The sequence below is a fragment of the Neolamprologus brichardi genome, chromosome 20, assembly GCF_056152115.1.
Source record: "Neolamprologus brichardi isolate AB-2024 chromosome 20, ASM5615211v1, whole genome shotgun sequence".
Lineage (NCBI taxonomy): Eukaryota > Metazoa > Chordata > Actinopteri > Cichliformes > Cichlidae > Neolamprologus > Neolamprologus brichardi.
Window position 1 is genome coordinate 7,211,861 of NC_142123.1, and position 20,600 is coordinate 7,232,460.

Sequence of the window (20,600 nt, forward strand, 5' to 3'; positions counted from 1 at the left end):
TGGAAATTGTTTGCTTTTTCAGAAAAATTAATATTTTGTATTATTTCTGCAATTTCAAGTCTTTGATGGGTGTTTTTTTGTGTGTCATCACTCACAGGAACACTTGGTAAAGCAAGGAATGAAAACAGACCAAGCTGCTTCTCTGGTTGAAGTGACCGCTGCTAAATGCAGCACTGTGAAATACGATGTGGAGCTAGCAGAAGAGTACATTGCCAGACAGGTAATGATTAGGACAGATACATTAGTAACTTGTGTTGGTGGTGTTCAGAGTTTTGAAATCAATTGACACCTCCTGACAACTTTATTTTGTTGCAGATTTCCACATTCTCAAGTGTAGACCCACATGTCATCCTACCACTTCATCAGTTGCCCTCTCTACAAGCCATCTATACGCTGGATGCAGTCATCTCAAAAATTCAGGTTTCTTTAGATGAGCATTTGTCCAAGGTTGCCATTGAGGCTGACACCCACAAATCCTCTGAGATCGCAAAAAATCTGCTGCCTGCCACACTACAGCTCACTGACATTTACTCAGCTTTCACAAGGTGAGAGGGTAATGTTGTTATAAGCTCTTGTTATATCTAGTAGACTGGAATACAATAATATGATTGAAATACTTGATAGATCACATGATCATGTGGCCAATCACATGGCCAGTTCTTTGGTTACAGATATGCTCAAAATATTGACAAAATCCAGAGGCCATAGCTTTGGTGACTTAAGTTACATTTAAATTATTACTATTATCATTATTATTATTATTTTAATTACACCATATTTGTCAAAGCCAACATTTTGCAAAGCACATCTACTACATGCATGCTACATAATTCTAGTATCCATATATCTGTTACTTTATATCTTTTACAGTTTATCAGTATTCTAACACCACTGGCATGTGGATATTTAAATGTTGAATTTATTTTGAATTCACTGTAATTGCTAATGTAAGCTGTTTTTTAAGTGTAGTTTTAGTGAGGGCTTTTAGTAAAAAAAAAAACAAAACCCCTCCATTACCTTCAGAATGCATGGGTGCTTCAATTTAAGGAATACAACTTAAGGAACCTTAAATATTCTTTCTTTAATTTATATATCATAACATGTTTTTAAATATTTCTAAATCCTTTGATAGTTAATTATTTGTTTAGATTTGGAATGTAGCCCACTTCATGTCTAAGAAATAAGACTTGTGGATGATGTTCTTTATGACAACTCATCCTGATCTAATCATTAAACGAAACTTGTCTTGAACAGATCTTACCTATTAATGAACATCCCAGAGGAAGGGGAGAACAAACTGACCGATGCCAAGCTCCAAGGTTATGCTGCAGTTCTGGCCATAGGTTCCACCCGATGCAAGGCCAACATACTTGGTATCCAAATGAAATACTGAAAAATAATATTTTACAATGCAGTGAATATGATTACTTTAATAGCTTTTATGCAGTGGTCTAACAAGACTTTAAATTTCTACAGGTCATAATATTATGCAGAACTTGCCAACAGCTGTGCAGACAGTTTGTGAATCTTGGAATGGTGTCCACACCACTGAATTTCCCAACATTGGCTCATGGGTATGTGGTTAAAGTTGGAAATTATTAAAACATTTGTTACACATGGCATAATTTTAAAAAACATTGAAGACTTGGCTTTTGCCTGTATTTTCCCACCCTACATGGCATTTCAGTTATTTAGAAAAATAATCTCTCTCTCTCTCTCTCTCTCTCTCTCTCTCTCTCTCTCTCTCTATATATATCTATATATATATATATATATATGTGTATATATATATATATATATATATATATATATATATATATATATATATATATATATATATATATGTATATATATATATATGTATATATATATATATATATATATATATATATATGTATATATATGTATGTGTGTATATGGACATACCATAAATAATAAAACTGGTGGTATCTTCTCAGCGCAATGCATTTGCAAACGATACCATTCCATCAGAGAGCTACATCAGTGCCATCCAAGCAGCTCACCTGGGCACACTGAGTTGTCAGTCCTTGCCTCTGGCCTCTTCTCTTAAACACATCCTTCTCTCACTGGTTCGCCTGATTGGAGACCTCATTGTGTAAGTTAAAAAACGTCTACTGATAAACTCTTTTGCATGCATAGATTTTACTCACGAAAAACCTGTTATTGTCTTGTGAATAATGCTGCATTATTGTCTCTTCAGTACTGAGGAGCTGAACCCCTCACAGGTTGTGAGCACCCTGCTGCCTCTGCTCTTGGAGAGCAGCACGGAGAGTGTAGCTGAGATCAGCACTACTTCACTGGAGCGCATCCTTGGCCCATCAGAGTCTGAGGCCTTTCTAGCCCGCATTTACGAGCGTTTGGTGACCGGATGTTACAACATTATTGCCAATCATTCAGATCCCAACAGGTATTTTTAATATGTATCAGATTTCATTAACCTTTAATAAACCATGTTAAATATTAAAATTCAATCAAAACATTACTTTTTATGCTTTTTTTTTTGTTTGTTTTGTGGGCTGCTCTTCAACATTTATATATCCCATTATTTTTTTTTATTTATATTTCTTAGTGGTTTGGATGAGTCCATCCTTGAGGAATGCCTTCAGTACCTTGAAAAACAACTTGAAAGCAGTCAGGTCCGAAAGGCAATGGAAGAATTCTTTTCATTCAGGTATTGTCTCTGCTGATAACACAATCTGGCTTCTCATTCATTCAGTCACCTCACATATTTTGGGTTTCTTCTTTTTCAGTGGTGAGCTTGTCCAAATTATGATGGCAACGGCCAATGAAAACCTGTCTCCAAAGTTTTGTAACAGAGTGCTGAAATTCTTCACCAAGCTTTTCCAGCTCAGTAAGTCTGTAATAATTTTAAAACTATACTGCCCAAGTTTGGTTATATTCAAGCCTTTCAAGGCAGAGCTCTTTGAGCTAAAGCTGGAGTAGATCCCTCTAAGTTTCATCATGCATTTTTCTCCAGCGGAGAAGAACCCAAACCCAAGCCTGTTAGGCCTGTGTGGCTCTTTGGCCCAGCTGGCCTGTGTGGAGCCCTCTCGTCTGCAGTCCTGGCTGACACGTATGACTGCTACCCCACCAAAGGACTCAGAACAACTGGAAATTGTGCAAGAAAACAGACAGCTTCTGCAGCTGCTAACCACTCATATTGTGCGTGACAATAGCCAGGTGGGCGAAGGAGTGTGCACTGTACTCCTCAGCACACTTATTCCCATGGCAACAGACATGCTGGCCAATGGTGATGGAACAGGTTTTCCTGAGCTCATGGTCATCATGGCCACGCTTGCCAGTGCGGGACAGGGTGCAGGCCACCTCCAGCTGCACAGGGCAGCTATAGACTGGCTGACTAGATGGTAAGAAATGAATTTTACAGGCATGGAGATCTAAGTTTCAGTCGCATCACTAAAGAAATCTAAAATGTGGAATTATATAGTTGCTACAGCCAAACTCGCTAGGAAAAATTGCTTGGTTTAAGCTCAATCTACACTTCTGCTATGAATCTATCCAGCAGCTATGACAGCAGCTACACCCTAGGCTGTGGCCTTATGTACACATCTCCAGATGTCTGATTGGTTTTCCTGCTGATTGCAATGTCATCTTCTTTTTGCAACTGTATTTTTTTTAAATTATTTAAGCTCAAATCTGATCTTGTTCAATTTCCATTGGTAGGAGTATTCAAATAAATTTAGCCCAGTAGCACAGAAATCTGAGCCTCAAGTAGCATTTTGGCTGTGTTATTACATGTTACTCTGTAGATTCAGTGTGGGAGTATAAATCTAGGTAGATATTTAAATGGAGAACTTGTGACCTAAAAGCTTATCTTTTGTTTTGCAGCAAAAAGTATTTAACACAGAAGAATGTCGTGGAAAAAGTGAGCACAAACTTGTCTCATGGAAAGGTGGGTTTCTCACACACTGAAGTGCATTTTGGACATTTCCACAGAATGAGATTTTAATTACGCCACACTTGTTGTAGACCTATGATCAGCCTTGTTATTTGAGAATAATATCGTCACCTCTCTAAAGGTTAAAGACCTTACGTATTCTTTGTTTTGGGAGTGTATTGCAATCTGTGGACTTTCTCTGTGGAAAAAGAAAGGATGTCCTTTCTTACATTTTATATTAAGAAAATGTAAAAGCTCTTCAAGGTTAAAATCAAATGTAAATCATACTATTCTGATTTGATTACGAATTTACTACCACATAATTGTACATCATGTCCTCTGGTTGTCTGTGTGCTTCTCATACCCCATATTGGACAGTCAGAATGAATGCTAATGAAACTGGCTTTAGGCAATTAAAGAAAAACACTGTAAAAGTACCAATTTGCCAAAGTATTTTTCTGTGATATATTACATTTTGAAAAATGGCCCAAAATGTGTCTCCTATCTGGCAGTTCAGATATTAACATATCTAAATATCAACTGATATGCACCTCTTCTTTGATTTCAGCATGCCAGCATGCTGGAATGCTCATGTCACATCATCTCCTATCTAGCTGATGTGATGAACGCTTTGCGTCAAAGCAGCGGTCAAGGCAACTCAGCAGTGCTGATGGAGGGAGAGGAAAAGGCCATGGAAGTAGACTCAGACTGGGTGGAGGAACTTGTAGTAGAGGAGGATGATTCCCAGGCAGAGGACTCTGTAAGAAGTTGTTCTTTTATTCTCATCCATCTGGCTGTATTTTCCAAATATGTGTCTGTCTCTGTGTGTATGGACTTACAGACATACATCAGTGCTGTTTTTGGGCTTAGTTTTTATCTCTGTCAGTTTGCTATATGAAACAATCATTTTTAACATGTATGTCATTGTTTGACAGGATGAAGACTCACTTTGCAACAAACTTTGCACTTTTACCATCACTCAGAAGGAATTCATGAACCAGCACTGGTAAAGAAAAGTTTGTTTATTGTGATTTTGTTCTATTTTTTAGTGCGGCCTTTGGTTCCAAATACATCCGCATTACACCTAAAAATGGATTTGTCATACAGTACACGTTTGATTATTTCATTTGTTATTATTCATTTTTTTTACTAAGAATAAACAAAAAACAGAAACTCATATATTTAGTAGATTGCCTTTATGAATCAGAAAAGCTGATGGTGTTTCTCGAATCTGTGGAAACGGGAGGACTCCACACTGCTGAATTAAGATGGAAGACAAAATTGCATACATTTGTAACATTTGTAATGTAATTAGTGTTATGTACCTGGAAAAAGTAAGTGTGTTAGCAACATGTAATATTTTCTATGTAAATTTTTATTTGTTTTTTGACTTACTGTGAATATTTAAGGATACAGAGGGCAGCTATAAAAGGTTAAAAATGCCATAATTCATCTAGAGCCTCTGTGGTGTGTAAATCTAACCGGGCAGCAACATATTTAAAGCTTGTCTGAGCTGAGTTAATCTTTTGGAAAATAATCTCCTTGGTTAGCTCTGGATTATGGGTAATTTTTAATTAATTTATCTGGGAAGATTTAGGTGATAGCATGATCAAATAGCCTTCTCTTGTGATATATCAATTTAGACATGAAGAAATACAGTGTCATTCTTTAGTTTCTCACATGATGTGATGTGCCATGCTATATATAGTATTGCCTATACTTTTCATTCTGCAGGTACCACTGTCACACCTGTAAGATGGTGGATGGGGTAGGTGTGTGCACAGTGTGCGCCAAGGTCTGTCACAAAGACCATGAGATCTCCTATGCCAAATATGGCTCTTTCTTCTGTGACTGCGGTGCCAAAGAGGATGGCAGCTGCCAGGTGAGACCGAATACCTCAGGTCATCATGGGAAGAGAACAACAGCGGTAACTTTAGCTTGCAAGTCATTCCCCCATTGACCTCCATCCAGTCATTTCATTTGATTAGGGTTATAGCTAGCCCACACATTTGGCCAGAAAATGAGCAAAATCATGTTAGTAATGTCTTTTTGTCAACTTTTTGTGTACTGAACAGGTCAGCTTCCCTAGTTAATCTTAAAGTCCGTGTAAAGAGATAATTCAGGGATTACTTTGTATAAATATAAAAGTCTTTTACTGAATTTTGTAGGTGTCATATAATTATTTTTTTTTATCTGTGTGGTTTATAAAATATTTTTTATGATGTGACATACATGTTTGTAACCACTTTACACGGACTTTAACAATTTTTTAAATTTTTTTTATGTGCATGTGATGAGCAAGCCATCAATTACATCTTACCTTTAGTTTACGGCGTAATAAGTACGATAGGCTTTTAGCTTTTGTTTTGTTTTGTTAATGCGATGTTTTCCTCACTGTCAGTGTTGTGATAACATTTGCTCATAACAGTTTGGTTCACTTTTTTATAAATGTTTGTTCCACTTCTGCACTTATACGTATTATCGGTTGACATTTACAGTGCATAAAGGGGAGCATAAAGAATCATTTAAGTATACATTTATGTTAATATCAACTTTCTCCACTTCTTACTTTGTGTGTTGCATCATTCACAGGCCCTGGTCAAACGCAGTCCCAGCAGCGGCATGGGCTCTACTCTTAAAGAGTCTTCAGCTTTCCAGAGTGAGCTGCGTATGCCTGAGAGTGCTATTCGCCACCAAAATTCCTCACCGTCTGACAAGGGCAAGGTCACCATCTGTGATGGCAAATCCAGTGATGAAGACAGACCTAAGAAGAGCAGCGTGTGCAAGAGCATCGAAGGCTGTCAAGAAGAGCTGCTAACACAAGTGGTTAGAGAGAACATATTAATTTATTTTTATCTGTCATCTCCTAAAACCGTTAAGAGTTCTTTTATATGTGAAAAGATGTTGTGAGACTTATGTTTTTGCCCCGCTTTTATCATGCTAGATGGGGTCATCTACTGCTGCAGTCATACTGGAAATGCTCATGTTTCTCATGGAAGCTATCCAGACCAACTTCCAGCAAGCATCAGCAGTGGGAAGCAGCAGCCGGGCACAGCAAGCCCTCAATGAACTGCATACTCAGGACAAAATTGTGGAGATGACGGACCAGTTAATGGTATCATGACTCAAATAGATTGCCTGTTCCAGTAAAACACTTAATTCATTGATAAGTTATTAAAACTTAATTAAAATAGAATTCTTTTATTTAGCTGCTGCATTTCAGTGTTAACGGCTACTTTTTCCCTTCAGGTCCCCACACTTGGCTCCCAAGAAGGAGCTTTTGAGAATGTGCGAATGAACTACAGCGGTGACCAGGGGCAAACTATACGCCAGCTCATCAGTGCACATGTCCTGCGCCGTGTTGCTATGTGTGTTCTGTCTTCCCCTCATGGACGGCGTCAGCACCTGGCAGTCAGCCATGAAAAGGGGAAGGTAAGCTAAACAATTTAAGTTCCTTTGTCCAATTAGAAGGGCTTTCATTGAATTCTTATTTAAAATATATGCATTGTTATTGATTCAGACTTGTCTGTGAAACAGAGCATCATGACAAGGAAAAATATCTACACTCAAGTGAATAATAGAATAAAAAACATTCCTCTTTCTACGTTATTATATGTTTATGTGTTTTTTCTCTTTGACTTTTTTCTTTAAGTTTTCTTTAAGTTGTTTTATATGTCATCAAGATACTTTGCAAATTATGAAATAAGAACAGATAGGGAAATCTGTGTTTTCACTGTTAAAATGTCTCAACCTGACTTTTTCTCCATCTCCCATCTGACAGATAACAGTCCTTCAGCTGTCTACTCTCCTGAAACAAGCTGACTCAAGCAAAAGGAAGTTGACACTGACCCGTTTGGCTTCAGCCCCAGTCCCATTCACTGTCCTTAGTCTCACAGGAAACCCCTGTAATGAAGATTACCTGGCTGTGTGTGGCCTTAAGGTCAGAAACGAGCTGCTTCTTGTAAAACAAATGAACAGTTGCTGTAGGAATTTGTTAAATTTAACTATCTTGTTTTTTTTCCTTTCATCTCTTCCCAGGACTGCCATGTACTAACTTTCAGCAGCACAGGTTCTGTGTCTGACCACCTGGTGTTGCATCCACAACTGGCCACTGGCAACTTTATCATCAAAGCTATCTGGTTACCAGGCTCACAGACTGAACTTGCCATCATCACTGCTGACTTTGTCAAGGTATATATTAACATAATAAACATATTTTGTACTTAAAGCAACATAATTGATTTTGTTTCTGCAATTTCTTTATGAAAACAACCATAGATACTATACATATACCTTTCTGCCCTAGGAAAACAAAAGATTGCTTAATACTGCCTTTTAATGTTTGTTCCCTTTGGAAAACAGATCTATGACTTGTCAGTGGATGCCTTGAGTCCAATGTACTATTTCCTGCTCCCAAGTTCCAAGATTCGTGATGCTACATTCCTTTTCAATGAAGAGGGGAAGAACATTATTGTCATCATGTCATCAGCAGGTTACATGTACACCCAGGTCATGGATGAATCTAGCAGTGCTCAGCATGGCCCTTTTTATGTTACAAATGTATTGGAGATAACCCACGAAGACTTGAAGGTAACTAGGATTTGACATGAGTTGATGTTGTGACATGGTTGCTGTCTTAATGGTCTCCAACAGGGGTGTCAAATGTACAACCTTCGGGCCACATTCGGCCCAGAATAGAAATGTTTCTGTTTTTCACTTTCTGCTATAGAAATATCAGGGGTGGGGGCTACAGGCTAATTTTGTAACTTCTTTACACTGACAAAAAGGGGAGTTTCACTGGTCCGGCCTGCTTAAAGTAAAAGTGGGCTGTATGTGGCCCACGATGTAAAATGAGTTTGACACCCCTGGTCTACAGTGTTTCTGTCATACTTTTCAGCTCTCATTTCTTTTGGGGGAATGTTTGGTTGATGTGTACATCATACCTTTATTCAGTGTTCAGGTGTTTTTGAAACTACATTAAAGAAAGCGGTTTTGAGGTAAATTCTTTCTTTGTAAACACAGGATAGCAATGGACAGGTAGCTGGCGGTGGTGTTTCTGTCTATTACTCCCATGTCCTTCAGATGCTTTTCTTCAGCTACAGCCAGGGGAAGTCATTCGCTGCCACAGTGAGCCGCAGCACAACTGATGTGCAGAGGCTCTTTGCCATCAATGTGAAAGGGTAACACAATAAAATAGTCTGTAAAAGCCTATCAAATATAATCGTAACTGCAAAAGAAAATTATGAACACAAATATTTTTTTCCATTTTTGTCTTTAAAGCTCCAATGGTGGCAGCAGTAAGATGTCTCCTGCACTGTGCCAGTGGTCTGAGGTCATGAACCATCCAGGCCTTGTGTGCTGTGTGCAACAGACAACAGGCATACCTCTGGTTATCATGGTCAAACCTGACACCTTCCTCATCCAAGAGATTAAAACCCTGCCAGCCAAAGCTAAGGTAAATACCATTTACTATTGTGACATGAAACTGGTTAGGATACCATGAAAACAGTAATTGGAGAAAAAAAGGAAATTCCATTTTGGAGTACAAAACTGTATAAACACAAATCTTTTCCGGTTGTCTTGTTTACTAAGCAAAGTTATTTCCCGTGAGTTTAACTAATTTTACTGTTTTCTAAGGTTAACATTTATTTGTCTGTTTCTGTCAGATTCAAGATATGGTAGCTATCCGACACACTGCCAGTAATGAGCAGCAGCGCACTACCATGATTCTTCTATGTGAGGATGGCAGCTTGCGAATCTACATGGCAAATGTGGACAACACCTCCTACTGGCTCCAGCCCTCATTGCAGCCCAGCTGTGGCATAAGCATCATGAAGCCAGTCCGCAAGCGCAAGGCCGCTGCTGCCAGTAAGTTTGTGGACAATGGCTATTTTGTAAATGCCAGTTATGTATGATGAATGGACAGCTTGTACTAACCTGTTTATTGCTTACTTAATATTTGCTGATATGTTACTGATGACACCAATTTGTAACCTTTTCCATAAATGCCCTTATGTTTTCTGATTTAAGTTTGCCTATTTTAAATTTTTCTTAAAATTCAAAGTGTAATTCATTCACATTTTCAGATCATGTTTCTTGTGTTCATTCTCCATGTAGCCAGACATACACAATAATAAAAGCAACTAATCTAAAATTTTGGGGAGCTAATTTGAATGTAATGATTTTACTTTAAGCCACCCGGACTTCCAGTCAGGTGACATTCCCTGTGGATTTCTTTGAACACAACCAGCAGCTGACAGAGGTGGAGTTTGGGGGTAATGATTTGCTGCAGGTCTACAACGGACAGCAGATCAAACACAGGCTCAACTCCACAGGGATGTATGTGGCCAACACAAAGGTAGAGGCATTTTACCTTAATGTTCTGTGTTAGAAAAGGTGTAAAAACATTGCTCTGCTTCTCTCTTGTAATGCAGGTTATTGCTGCGTCAGCAGTGCTTAAGTTGATAACCATGGTGCAGCAGAGGGATCTTTGTTAATTAAATTTTATGTAAATGTAATTTAATGTTATCTGCCATCACTTGTGTTGAGACTTTGCTGTCTTTGCCATCTACATTTGTGCAGTTTACTATACCAGAGTACATTAGTATACGTCCAGTCTAAATCCAAGTGACCCTGCTTTAAATAAAAACAGTGAGGACACCTATTCTAAACATGTTTTTCAACTGTAGTCTAGAAAAAAAGATGTAAAATAACAAATGTCATGTTTCTTTTTGCTTTCCTTTCTCTTTTCCTTCATCCTAGCCTGGAGGGTTCACTGTAGAGGCAGTAAACAACAACAGTTCAATGGTGATGACAGGCATGCGGGTTCAGGTGGGCACCCAGGCCATTGAAAGGGCTCCTTCTTATGTGGAGGTCTTTGGACGCACCATGCAGATAAATCTGACAAGAGCTCGCTGGTTTGACTTCCCCTTCACGAGAGAGGAGGCCCTGCAGGCTGACAAGAAGCTGTCTATATTTAGTAAGATCAAGACTGTGCAGTGGTTATACGTTTGTTTTTGTTTTTTTTACTACTTAATGGTTTTTCTTGTTACCTGTATTGATATTCCAATACACGTGTTTAAATCATTTGCGCTGACCTGTTCATATTATTTGGTCATATGGTCATATGCTGCAGTCTGTTTATATAGATCTTCTAATACACTGTCTTGTTAATTTTTAAGTTGGAGCATCCGTTGACCCAGCTGGAGTCACCATGCTTGATTCAATTAAGATCTATGGAAAAACCAAGGAGCAGTTTGGCTGGCCTGAGGATCCACCAGAAGACTTCTCATCTGCCTCAGTTAACAATGTCTGCAGTCCCAGCCTCAACCAGGGCAATGGGACCTCTGATGGAGACATAGCCACCCCAACTACAACTAGTGGCACTGTATTAGAGAGGTATGAGCTTTTCAATTTGGGCTGCGAAAAGGTCAACCCAAGTTGTTGGCATTCACACTTTTTTTATCCCCAGGGTTGAATAAACCACTCCTAATGAACTGATGAGCAAGTTTGACCATCATCTATTAAGTACCTTTATATAAAACCTCTCGGTAGATTTGTCGGGTTCAGTGTTTCATCATAACTGTTTTTTGGTCCATTCATTTGACAACGAAATATTTTCTAAAACATTGTTTTATCTACAGTTCCTCAGTTTTTTGTGAAGATGTATATTTTGTGAAAAGCGCATTACATATATTACCATAGATGTGATGTTTTTTAAAAATTATTTTAACTCATACTACATTTTATAAGCATGTATTGAATACAGCTGTGTAGTATGGGTTGTTGGACACAACCCTGAAATTTGAGCAGTAGCAGTGAGCTCTCTTTAGTGTGTTTTAGTGCATGGCTCTTGTGATCATCTTTTCTTGCATGTGTCTTTTGTTCAACTGAATCATTTATTTCCACTTGTTTCTTTCCGTGATCCTCACACTTATTTTTGTTCTTTTTCTTTTGCTCCCAAAATTACAATAAAAAGTTGTGAAACTGAGTCCTTATCAACATTGGACCGGTTAGTAACTGCCTTTTCTCTGCTTGTTTGTATGGTTTTGTGCATGTGTGCCAGCTTGTTTGTCTTTGCCTGCAACCGAACATGCCATGTACCATTTCCACACCTGTGCAGCAACAGAAACATTTTTCCCCTGACATTTATTCTTGCACTCAATTTTGTTTGGCGTTTAGAGTAGCAGCAGAATAATAGTGCTTTTCCCCCTGTATGATTGGTTATTTAAAGAATAATTCACAGGAGATGCAGAATTGATGTTCTTTCTCTATTTCAGGTTGGTGGTCAGCTCCCTTGAAGCTTTGGAAAGCTGTTTTGCAGTTGGTTCATCCAGTGAAAAGGTAAACCTGTGAAGACTTTATTTTTTTATTGACTTTTAAAAGCATAATTCTGTATAAATGAATCCCTGTTATCTACATGCTTGTGTTCAGGATGCATTTTTAATTCATGTCAACTCTGTAGGAGAAAAACAAGGCTGCAGCACTGGAGTTGGCAACTTTACTTCTGTCAATGCCAACACCTGTAGGTGTGCAGCAGCAGACAAAGGGGCTTCTTGCCAGTCTGCACACAAGCCGTACTGCCTACCACAATCACAAGGTAATAAAAGAGGCCAAATTCATACAATGTTTAGCTCATTATAATCTGAAAAATGTTGTATTGATTTTCATTAACAGCCAAACACCTTAATACTCTCTCGAACCACTATCCCTCCCTCTGCTCTCTTCAGGACCAGTCCTTGCTGAGCAATGCTGTGCAGTGTCTGAATAGTTGCAGCCGGGAAGGGAAAGAGCTAGACCCTGATGTCTTCCAAAGACTTGTGATCACTGCCCGCTCCATTGCGATCATGAGACCCAACAACTTGGTGCATTTCACAGAAACAAAATCATTGCACCATGACTCGGGTAAGAAGCTTTTCTTGTTATGAAGAATGTTGGCATAGAATATAATGTTTTATATGTATTCTTGTGTGAGCATATAACAAATAAACTTGATTTTTGTCATTTGGAGTCAAAGTCAGAAAAAGATAATTTTTACTTTTCATTTACAATGAAACAGCTTGGAAGTTTACTGACTTATAATTCTCACACTTACTGGTGTTCTTCTCTTACTAACTCAGAGGTGACAGAGGATGGACAAAAGCATGTGGATAGTGAGAACTGTAATTTTATTGCACAACTGATGAATAACTTCTGGAAGCTCCATGCCCTAAAACCAAAGAATGCCTTTCTTGCTCCTGCTTGCTTGCCTGGTAAGTTCCACCCTGTGGGTCTCCAACATTTTGCAAGAACATTTATTGTTAAATGTATATGCATTTATACATATGTGTTGTGAGTAATGTTGATTTACTTAAATCTTATGTAAACCATTTACACGTATTGTAATGCCCAACAGCACGAGTACATTTGTCTTCTATTCTGAAACCCTAGTCTGGAAATGAGTTATTTATTTTAAATTTAAGGTCTAACTCATGTGGAAGCAACAGTAAATGCCTTGGTAGACATCATCCATGCATACTGCACATGTGAGCTGGATTATGTCAATGTAGCCTCCAAAATCTACATGCAGATGTTACTGTGTCCTGTAAGTATATCAGTTTTATTGATCAGTCATTTTTATTTGTCTTTTAACTAATGTAGTTTGTACCTTGTCAGTAGATTTGTTTTTACATGGCTTTACAAGGGTAATAATAGGCAGCATGCTTATATTAAAGATTTTAGGCAATTAGAAGGAGCTCTTGCATGGATCACTGTCAAAGTCATGAGGTAACCAGTCTATATTTAACAATTCACAGGACACTGCTGTCAGCTTTTCTTGCAAGCAGGCTCTGATCAGAGTGCTTAGACCAAGAAACAAGCGACGCCATGTGACCCTTCCATCTCCCCCACGTTCCAACACACCTATGGGTATGTTTATTAATTAATTCAAAGTATTAATTGAATGTTACTAGATGTACATGAATATTTGATAGTTTTTTGGGGGCAATATTAAATATGATTTCTCATATTAGTTATCATTTTAACAAGGCTTTAGGGATCCTCTAAATGTTTGCGGTTGATTTCCTTTATCAGGAGACAAGGATGATGATGACGACGACGATGCAGATGACAAAATGCAGTCATCAGTGTTGACTGGTGGAGAAGAGGGTCGACAGGAGAGCCAAGAACAAAATGAAGTGGACCATAGCGACTTTGAGATGGTGGTGAGACAAAGAGCAGCAGTCTGTAGACCAGGGGTGTCCAACTCCAGGCCTCGTGGGACAGTGTCCTGAAGGTTTTAGATGTGTCCTTGATCCAATACAGCTGTTTTAAATGGCTAAATTACCTCCTCAACATGTCTTGAAGTTCTCTAGAGACCTGGTAATGAACTAATCATGATTCAAGTGTGTTGACCCAGAGTGAGATCTAAAACTTGCAGAACACCGGCCCTTGAGGCCTGGAGTTGGACACCCCTGCTGTAGGCTGTTTCTGACATTGGATTAGCATTTTTTTAGACTGTTTTAGAGACACACATCGCAAAAGTATAAATGATCTACCTGTTCTTGAATTATTCTGGATGCAGAGTATAATGTTGTAACATCACAAAGATATATTTAAAGTAACTAACTAGCTCTGACGATGTCAAAAAGTTTGTAATTCACTTCTGTTCATTTATATTATGACTAAATTGTTTTTCTGAGCTCACACTACATAGACAATAAATATACACTGGAGTAACATTTTTTAAAAGCCACTTATATTCCTTTCTTTGGCTTGTATGACCATCTGCAAATTTAAATCTTAGTTATCTATCAATTACATATGCATGTTAAAATTTGGTAAAACATGCCTTGTTTTTGTACTTCACAGTCCGAGTCTATGGTCCTGGAGACAGCAGAAAATGTCAACAATGGAAATCCATCTCCTCTCGAGGCTCTGCTTGCTGGAGCCGAAGGTTTCCCCCCCATGCTTGACATACCTCCTGATGCAGATGATGAAACCATGGTAGAGTTGGCAATTGCTCTAAGCCTGCAGCAGGATCAACAGGGTAAGTAATAATAAAGTAACAATTTTGTGACTAGTGTGACTGTGACTTATTACTAGTCCTACTCAGCATTACAGTCTTTCCTGTCTATGCTGAAACTATTCTAAATTTCTTTAAACCTTGAAATTCATAGAGCCTTACAATTTTTCTTTTACATAATTGTTTTGAAGCTTTTTTGTTCTGTGTGTGTGTGTTGGTGTGTGTGCGTGTGCGCGTGTGCGTGTGCGTGTGTGTGTAGCTATATCAGTTGCCACCCTTCAGAGTGATTTAAACCCTCATAAGTTATTTAACAAAATGCAATTTTTTTTTCCCAGATTACGTTATTTGAATTGTTCTGATCTGCAAAACTTAATGTTTCACCCTGACACATTTTAATGGAAGTTTGGGCACTCCTAGAAGTTTGTCCTTAAACACAATTCTTGACATTTTTAGGCAGTAGCAGCAGTGCTCTTGGGCTTCAGAGTCTAGGCCTGTCTGGCCAGGCCCCAAGCTCCTCTTCACTTGATGCTGGCACCCTGTCAGACACCACTGCATCAGGTAATAAGACCATCTTCATGCTCAACCGGAAGCTAGTTTTTAATGCTTGCAAAGTCACTGTTGCAAGTCAGTTAAACAAACCTTTTTTTAAAAGTTCCAAAAATAAAATAACTTTTTATTTTTAAATTAAATAAAAGGAAATTATTATCATTAAATAATTTTATCCTAACTTGAAGCTTATAAGCTCATCAGTGATACAGCATGTAGTTGTACTGCTCATATCTGTAAGCTGGCCAATGTCAAATTAACCCCTATAATTTAATGCCACACTGGTCACAATGGGTTCAGTAGCACTTATTTTTGATTGTACTGCATGCTCTTTGCATTGTTGGTGCACAAGTATAAACCAAGATCATGTATCCTGGCCAGATGACCGCGGTGTATTTACTGTTACAGCTATTGCTATGATTTCAGCCCCGGCATCAGATGATGAGGGCAGCACAGCTGCTACTGATGGTTCCACATTGCGGACCTCCCCAGCTGAGCACGGCGGCAGCGTGGGCTCAGAGAGTGGAGGTTCTGCTATCGACTCTGTAGCAGGGGAGCACAGTGGTGGGTGATTTAAGTAAAACAGGCCAGTTTAATATTAAAAACATTATATATGCATGCCCCGAATTAGTGGTAGTATCTCAAATATGTAGGAACTTCTATATCCAATTCTTTTCAGCCCTGTAGTAAGTATTAGATTTTAAACTTCAGACTTTAATTTTCTCTAATTCCCAATAACCTTCTGAGAAAGGTAGCTCTAAGTTTACAGATTATAATATAGTGTGTCACCTTTCCTATCCTTCCCTTTTCCCATGCCTCATTTTGTTGCGCTTTAAAGTTCTGAGGGGCAAACGTGACTCTTCAGTTTAAAATAAAACCTAATCCTTCCCTGTGTTACATTACCAGGTTTCCATATTGCTTAGTTGCTTTCATTCATGCATTTGTATAGTGTCAGGTCGCAGCAGTGCATATGGAGACACAACAGTGGAAGGCCACCCCGCTGGTCCAGGCAGCGTGAGTTCCAGCACTGGAGCCATTAGTACCACCACAGCCCAGCAGGAATGTGAAGGCTCAGAAGGTGAAGGAGAGACTGAAGGAGACATTCACACAAGCAACAGGTCAGATTCATGAATTTGGATTATTTTAGTTTAACTTAAGGCTCCATGATAATGAACATCTGCCATGTGAAGTGCTGAAGACTCATTTATCTATGGTATCTATGGATACCAACATGACCATAAGAAAGACAGATAATAATATTTAGTTTTTATTACATTGTCATGAAAAGTGATTTATGCTTAATAGTTTAACCAGTAAAAAATGTCATTATGTTTTTCATTAGGTTGCACATGGTTCGTCTTATGCTACTGGAGCGTTTGCTTCAGCACCTTTCTCAGCTCCACAATGTAGGTGGAGTCCAAGCTATCCCTTACATGCAAGTTATCCTCATGTTGACCTCTGACCTTGACGGTGAAGATGAAAAGGATAAAGGTGCTTTGGATGACCTGCTTGCACAGCTCATTGCCGAGCTTGGCATGCACAAGAAGGTAACTACTGTTTTGTCCTTTCCTCATTTTGTATCAGGGTCAGAATATTTTTGTTTTACTGAATCGTGTTATATCTTCGCAGGATGTTTCCAAGAAGAATGAGCGTAGTTCCATAAATGAAGTTCATTTGGTCATCATGAGGCTGCTTAGTGTCTTCATGTCTCGAACAAAGTCTGGATCCAAATCTTCCTCTGAGGTATAGTTGTACTATAATCATTATGTAGTGTGTAGCCAGGTTTGCACCTCTCTCAACAACTGCTCAAAATTGATTGCAGTCATTCATCACATCTCATTTTTGCTCAAGTTTCATATTATTATTAACATAACTTGTGCCATGAAACTCACAGTTTCATGGCTATCATACAACTTGATTATACTTTGTACATCATGAATTTTGAAGTCAGCTGTTTTCCCTCTTTTTGTCTTCTAGTCATCCTCCCTCATTTCCAATGCCACAGCAACTGCCTTGCTCAGCCTGGGTTCTATTGACTACTGCCTCCAAGTGCTCAAGTCACTCCTGGAGTTTTGGAAGAGCCAACAGGGTGAAGAAGAGCCAGTGACTGCCAGCCAGCTCCTCCGCACACACACAGCTTCCTCTCCCCCTGACATGAGTCCTTTCTTCCTTCGCCAATATGTTAAGGTAAGATCTCAACATAAAAAATGGAAAAGACTATTCATATCTCTCAAATTTTAACATTAACTCAATATATTGTTTTTGCAATCAGGGGCATGCTGCTGATGTGTTTGAAGCCTACTCCCAGTTGTTGACTGAAATGGTGCTTCGGCTGCCATATCAGATAAAGAAAATTGCTGACGCCAACCCACGTATCCCACCTCCTGTATTTGATCATTCCTGGTTCTACTATCTATCTGAAGTAAGCCATCATATAAATGTTTTTTTCTTTTTTCTTTCCAAAAGAGAGAAATTGATATCTTCATTTTTTCCCCCCCAATTTTTCCCAGTATCTGATGATACAACAGACACCATTCGTCAGGAGGCAAGTCAGAAAACTGTTGCTGTTCATTTGCGGCTCAAAGGAAAAATATCGTCAGCTACGAGACCTGCACACTCTTGACTCTCATGTGCGCAGCATCAAAAAGCTTCTAGAGGAACAGGGCATCTTCCTCCGGGCTGGTGTGGTCACTGCCTCATCTGGCTCAGCCCTACAGTATGACACACTCATCAATCTGGTGAGTGTCTTGATAAGACAGTGTACCACTCCTGCATTACTCTGGATCCATTATGTATAAAACAGGTTTACTTAGAACTTGTTTGTTTGTGTTTTTATCCTTTTTTGTGTCTTAGTAAGCTGCAGTGCTGTGTTGAATTTATTGGTTTTAGAATCTGTTTTATTTTGTGTTTATATATATGGGGTTTTTTTTAGTTTTCTTTGCTATGCTTTGCTGTAAATTGCTTTATTTATTTTTGTAGATGGAACACCTGAAAGCTTGTGCTGAAATTGCCACTCAAAGGACAATCAACTGGCAGAAGTTCTGCATGAAGGATGACTGTAAGTTGTTTGTGATTACTTATTTATTTTTGAAGCAACAAATGTTTTACACAAGTACTAACTATTTATGTCTCTGTCTTTGCTTTTCTTTTTTTGCCATACAGCTGTCTTGTACTTCTTGCTCCAAGTCAGTTTCTTAGTGGATGAGGGCGTTTCCCCAGTTTTGCTGCAACTCCTCTCCTGTGCTCTGTGTGGCAGCAAGGTGCTGGCCAGCTCCTCCTCTACCTCATCCTCATTCTCAGGCGGAGGGTCTGGTAGTGCTGGACAGACAGGAGCCTCTCAGTCCTCTCAGAGCAAGTCTTCTAGTAAAAAGAGCAAAAAAGAAGACAAAGAGAAAGAAAAAGATGGTGAGAAAATAACAAATAACTAGTTGTACTTCTTATAAAATCAACTAGCGTAGAAGCACATATTGGGTACTGAACTGGGCTCCAGTGCTCCTTTGAACCTGAACAAGATGTAAAAGTGGTGTAAAATGATTGGTCGATGAGATTATCCTGAATTTAATTGTATTTTGTCGACTGACCACAGGGGATGGTGTTGGTAGCCAGGAGGATCAGCTTTGTATGGCTCTGGTCAGTCAGCTTAACAAATTTGCAGACAAGGAGACGCTGATTCAGTTCCTACGCTGTTTCTTGCTGGAGTCAAACTCATCTGCTGTGCGCTGGCAAGCCCACTGCTTGGCGCTGCATATCTACAGGTATTGTAGAAACATACACCCTAGTACATTGGGTAGTTTGGTCTAAAAATTAATCTATTTAACAAAAGCTTAGGCTTATTGCATAACTTTTTAACAATTGAATACATGTGTGGACAACCTGATATTGTTTGTACTTCCACAGGAACTCTAGCAAATCTCAGCAGGAGCTGCTGCTTGAACTGACTTGGGCCATCTGGCCAGAGCTTCCTGCATATGGCCGTAAAGCTGCCCAGTTTGTCGACCTACTTGGTTACTTCTCACTCAAAACCCCTCAAACTGAGAAAAAGGTTAGATTTTTTTCTTTTCTTTTTTCTTTTTTTAAAATACTTTTCTGTATTTCATGCAGTTTTTTAATAAAATTATAGTTTGGCTGTTTTCTATATCAATTCAAAGAGGAATAATTCAGTATTTACAATTAAGCGGTTAGTTTTTGTTCTTAAAGTATTACACAAGGGTTCATATCCTGATGCTTGTGTTTTTATTTGTCTCTACAGACCATAGACACCACGTTCATTATGATAGAAGATGAAATTGTTTTGTTTCTCTTATTTATTTATGTATTTTTCTCCAGCTGAAGGAGTATTCCCAGAAGGCTGTGGAAATCCTGAGAGCACAGAACCATATCCTGACAAATCACCCCAACTCCAATATATACAAGTATGTTGATAGATACTGAAATCGAAACATTCAATCTTATAACAGTGAGAATGCAACTATTGGGCATCATCTACATAAAATTACATGTGGGTTTTTTCTGCAGCACACTCTCTGGATTAGTGGAGTTTGATGGCTTTTATCTGGAAAGTGACCCCTGCTTGGTGTGCAACAATCCAGAAGTTCCCTTCTCCGTGAGTGAAACACACCCTCACAGAACAGGCATATTCTTTTTAAAAAGTACACAGGCAGTCAAGCTAATTAAAATAATTTTTACATACTAGTAAATTTCACAGGGGAAGGCTTAAAGAGAGATGGTATTGGTTTCAGAATTTGAAAACCCACTGCCAAACGCAAAACTCTTAGTATTAACTGTGTAACAAAGCTGGTTAGTTAAACAATGGTGAAATACAGTTATGTTGATAGAAACATCCTCTAAACGTAGGTATAAACAGTTCTCAGTATTGTTTTAAGCATAGTTTTAATTTTTATTTTATTTTCATCCACCAGAATATAAAACTGTCATCCATCAAAGTAGACACCCGCTATACGACCACACAACAGGTTGTCAAGCTCATTGGTAGCCACACCATCAGCAAAGTCACAGTGAAGATTGGTGACCTCAAACGCACCAAAATGGTCCGCACCATCAATCTCTATTACAACAACAGGACAGTCCAGGCGATCGTGGAGCTGAAGAATAAGTATGTCAGCAAAGAGCTGCTGT

At 38.7% G+C, this 20,600-nt stretch overlaps 1 protein-coding gene across 12 annotated transcripts in view; it reads left to right on the forward strand.

The window, feature by feature from the left end:
• ubr4 (ubiquitin protein ligase E3 component n-recognin 4) overlaps positions 1–20,600 on the forward strand; it is a 54,336-nt gene that overhangs the window by 19,719 nt on the left and 14,017 nt on the right. For 3 of the 12 annotated variants that reach the window (XM_035905503.2, XM_035905504.2, XM_035905507.2), the window contains 49 exons: positions 98–220; positions 316–545; positions 1,255–1,373; positions 1,477–1,574; positions 1,959–2,116; positions 2,222–2,428; positions 2,591–2,692; positions 2,772–2,872; positions 2,999–3,386; positions 3,868–3,931; positions 4,485–4,676; positions 4,852–4,922; positions 5,651–5,843; positions 6,509–6,742; positions 6,861–7,031; positions 7,166–7,348; positions 7,698–7,856; positions 7,955–8,107; positions 8,279–8,506; positions 8,939–9,096; positions 9,197–9,371; positions 9,583–9,784; positions 10,111–10,274; positions 10,679–10,895; positions 11,098–11,314; positions 11,895–11,927; positions 12,196–12,259; positions 12,381–12,515; positions 12,646–12,820; positions 13,036–13,167; positions 13,378–13,499; positions 13,711–13,822; positions 13,988–14,118; positions 14,765–14,942; positions 15,372–15,476; positions 15,873–16,028; positions 16,414–16,582; positions 16,807–17,011; positions 17,094–17,207; positions 17,442–17,651; positions 17,737–17,886; positions 17,975–18,202; positions 18,444–18,522; positions 18,627–18,869; positions 19,051–19,219; positions 19,362–19,506; positions 19,791–19,876; positions 19,980–20,067; positions 20,384–20,577. In XM_035905503.2, the coding sequence (XP_035761396.2) occupies positions 98–220; positions 316–545; positions 1,255–1,373; positions 1,477–1,574; positions 1,959–2,116; positions 2,222–2,428; positions 2,591–2,692; positions 2,772–2,872; positions 2,999–3,386; positions 3,868–3,931; positions 4,485–4,676; positions 4,852–4,922; positions 5,651–5,843; positions 6,509–6,742; positions 6,861–7,031; positions 7,166–7,348; positions 7,698–7,856; positions 7,955–8,107; positions 8,279–8,506; positions 8,939–9,096; positions 9,197–9,371; positions 9,583–9,784; positions 10,111–10,274; positions 10,679–10,895; positions 11,098–11,314; positions 11,895–11,927; positions 12,196–12,259; positions 12,381–12,515; positions 12,646–12,820; positions 13,036–13,167; positions 13,378–13,499; positions 13,711–13,822; positions 13,988–14,118; positions 14,765–14,942; positions 15,372–15,476; positions 15,873–16,028; positions 16,414–16,582; positions 16,807–17,011; positions 17,094–17,207; positions 17,442–17,651; positions 17,737–17,886; positions 17,975–18,202; positions 18,444–18,522; positions 18,627–18,869; positions 19,051–19,219; positions 19,362–19,506; positions 19,791–19,876; positions 19,980–20,067; positions 20,384–20,577 (7,730 nt within the window). The remainder of the gene's footprint in view (positions 1–97; positions 221–315; positions 546–1,254; positions 1,374–1,476; positions 1,575–1,958; positions 2,117–2,221; positions 2,429–2,590; positions 2,693–2,771; positions 2,873–2,998; positions 3,387–3,867; positions 3,932–4,484; positions 4,677–4,851; positions 4,923–5,650; positions 5,844–6,508; positions 6,743–6,860; positions 7,032–7,165; positions 7,349–7,697; positions 7,857–7,954; positions 8,108–8,278; positions 8,507–8,938; positions 9,097–9,196; positions 9,372–9,582; positions 9,785–10,110; positions 10,275–10,678; positions 10,896–11,097; positions 11,315–11,894; positions 11,928–12,195; positions 12,260–12,380; positions 12,516–12,645; positions 12,821–13,035; positions 13,168–13,377; positions 13,500–13,710; positions 13,823–13,987; positions 14,119–14,764; positions 14,943–15,371; positions 15,477–15,872; positions 16,029–16,413; positions 16,583–16,806; positions 17,012–17,093; positions 17,208–17,441; positions 17,652–17,736; positions 17,887–17,974; positions 18,203–18,443; positions 18,523–18,626; positions 18,870–19,050; positions 19,220–19,361; positions 19,507–19,790; positions 19,877–19,979; positions 20,068–20,383; positions 20,578–20,600) is intronic. The other 9 variants (XM_035905508.2, XM_035905510.2, XM_006785442.3 and 6 more) reach the window with 8 other exon arrangements.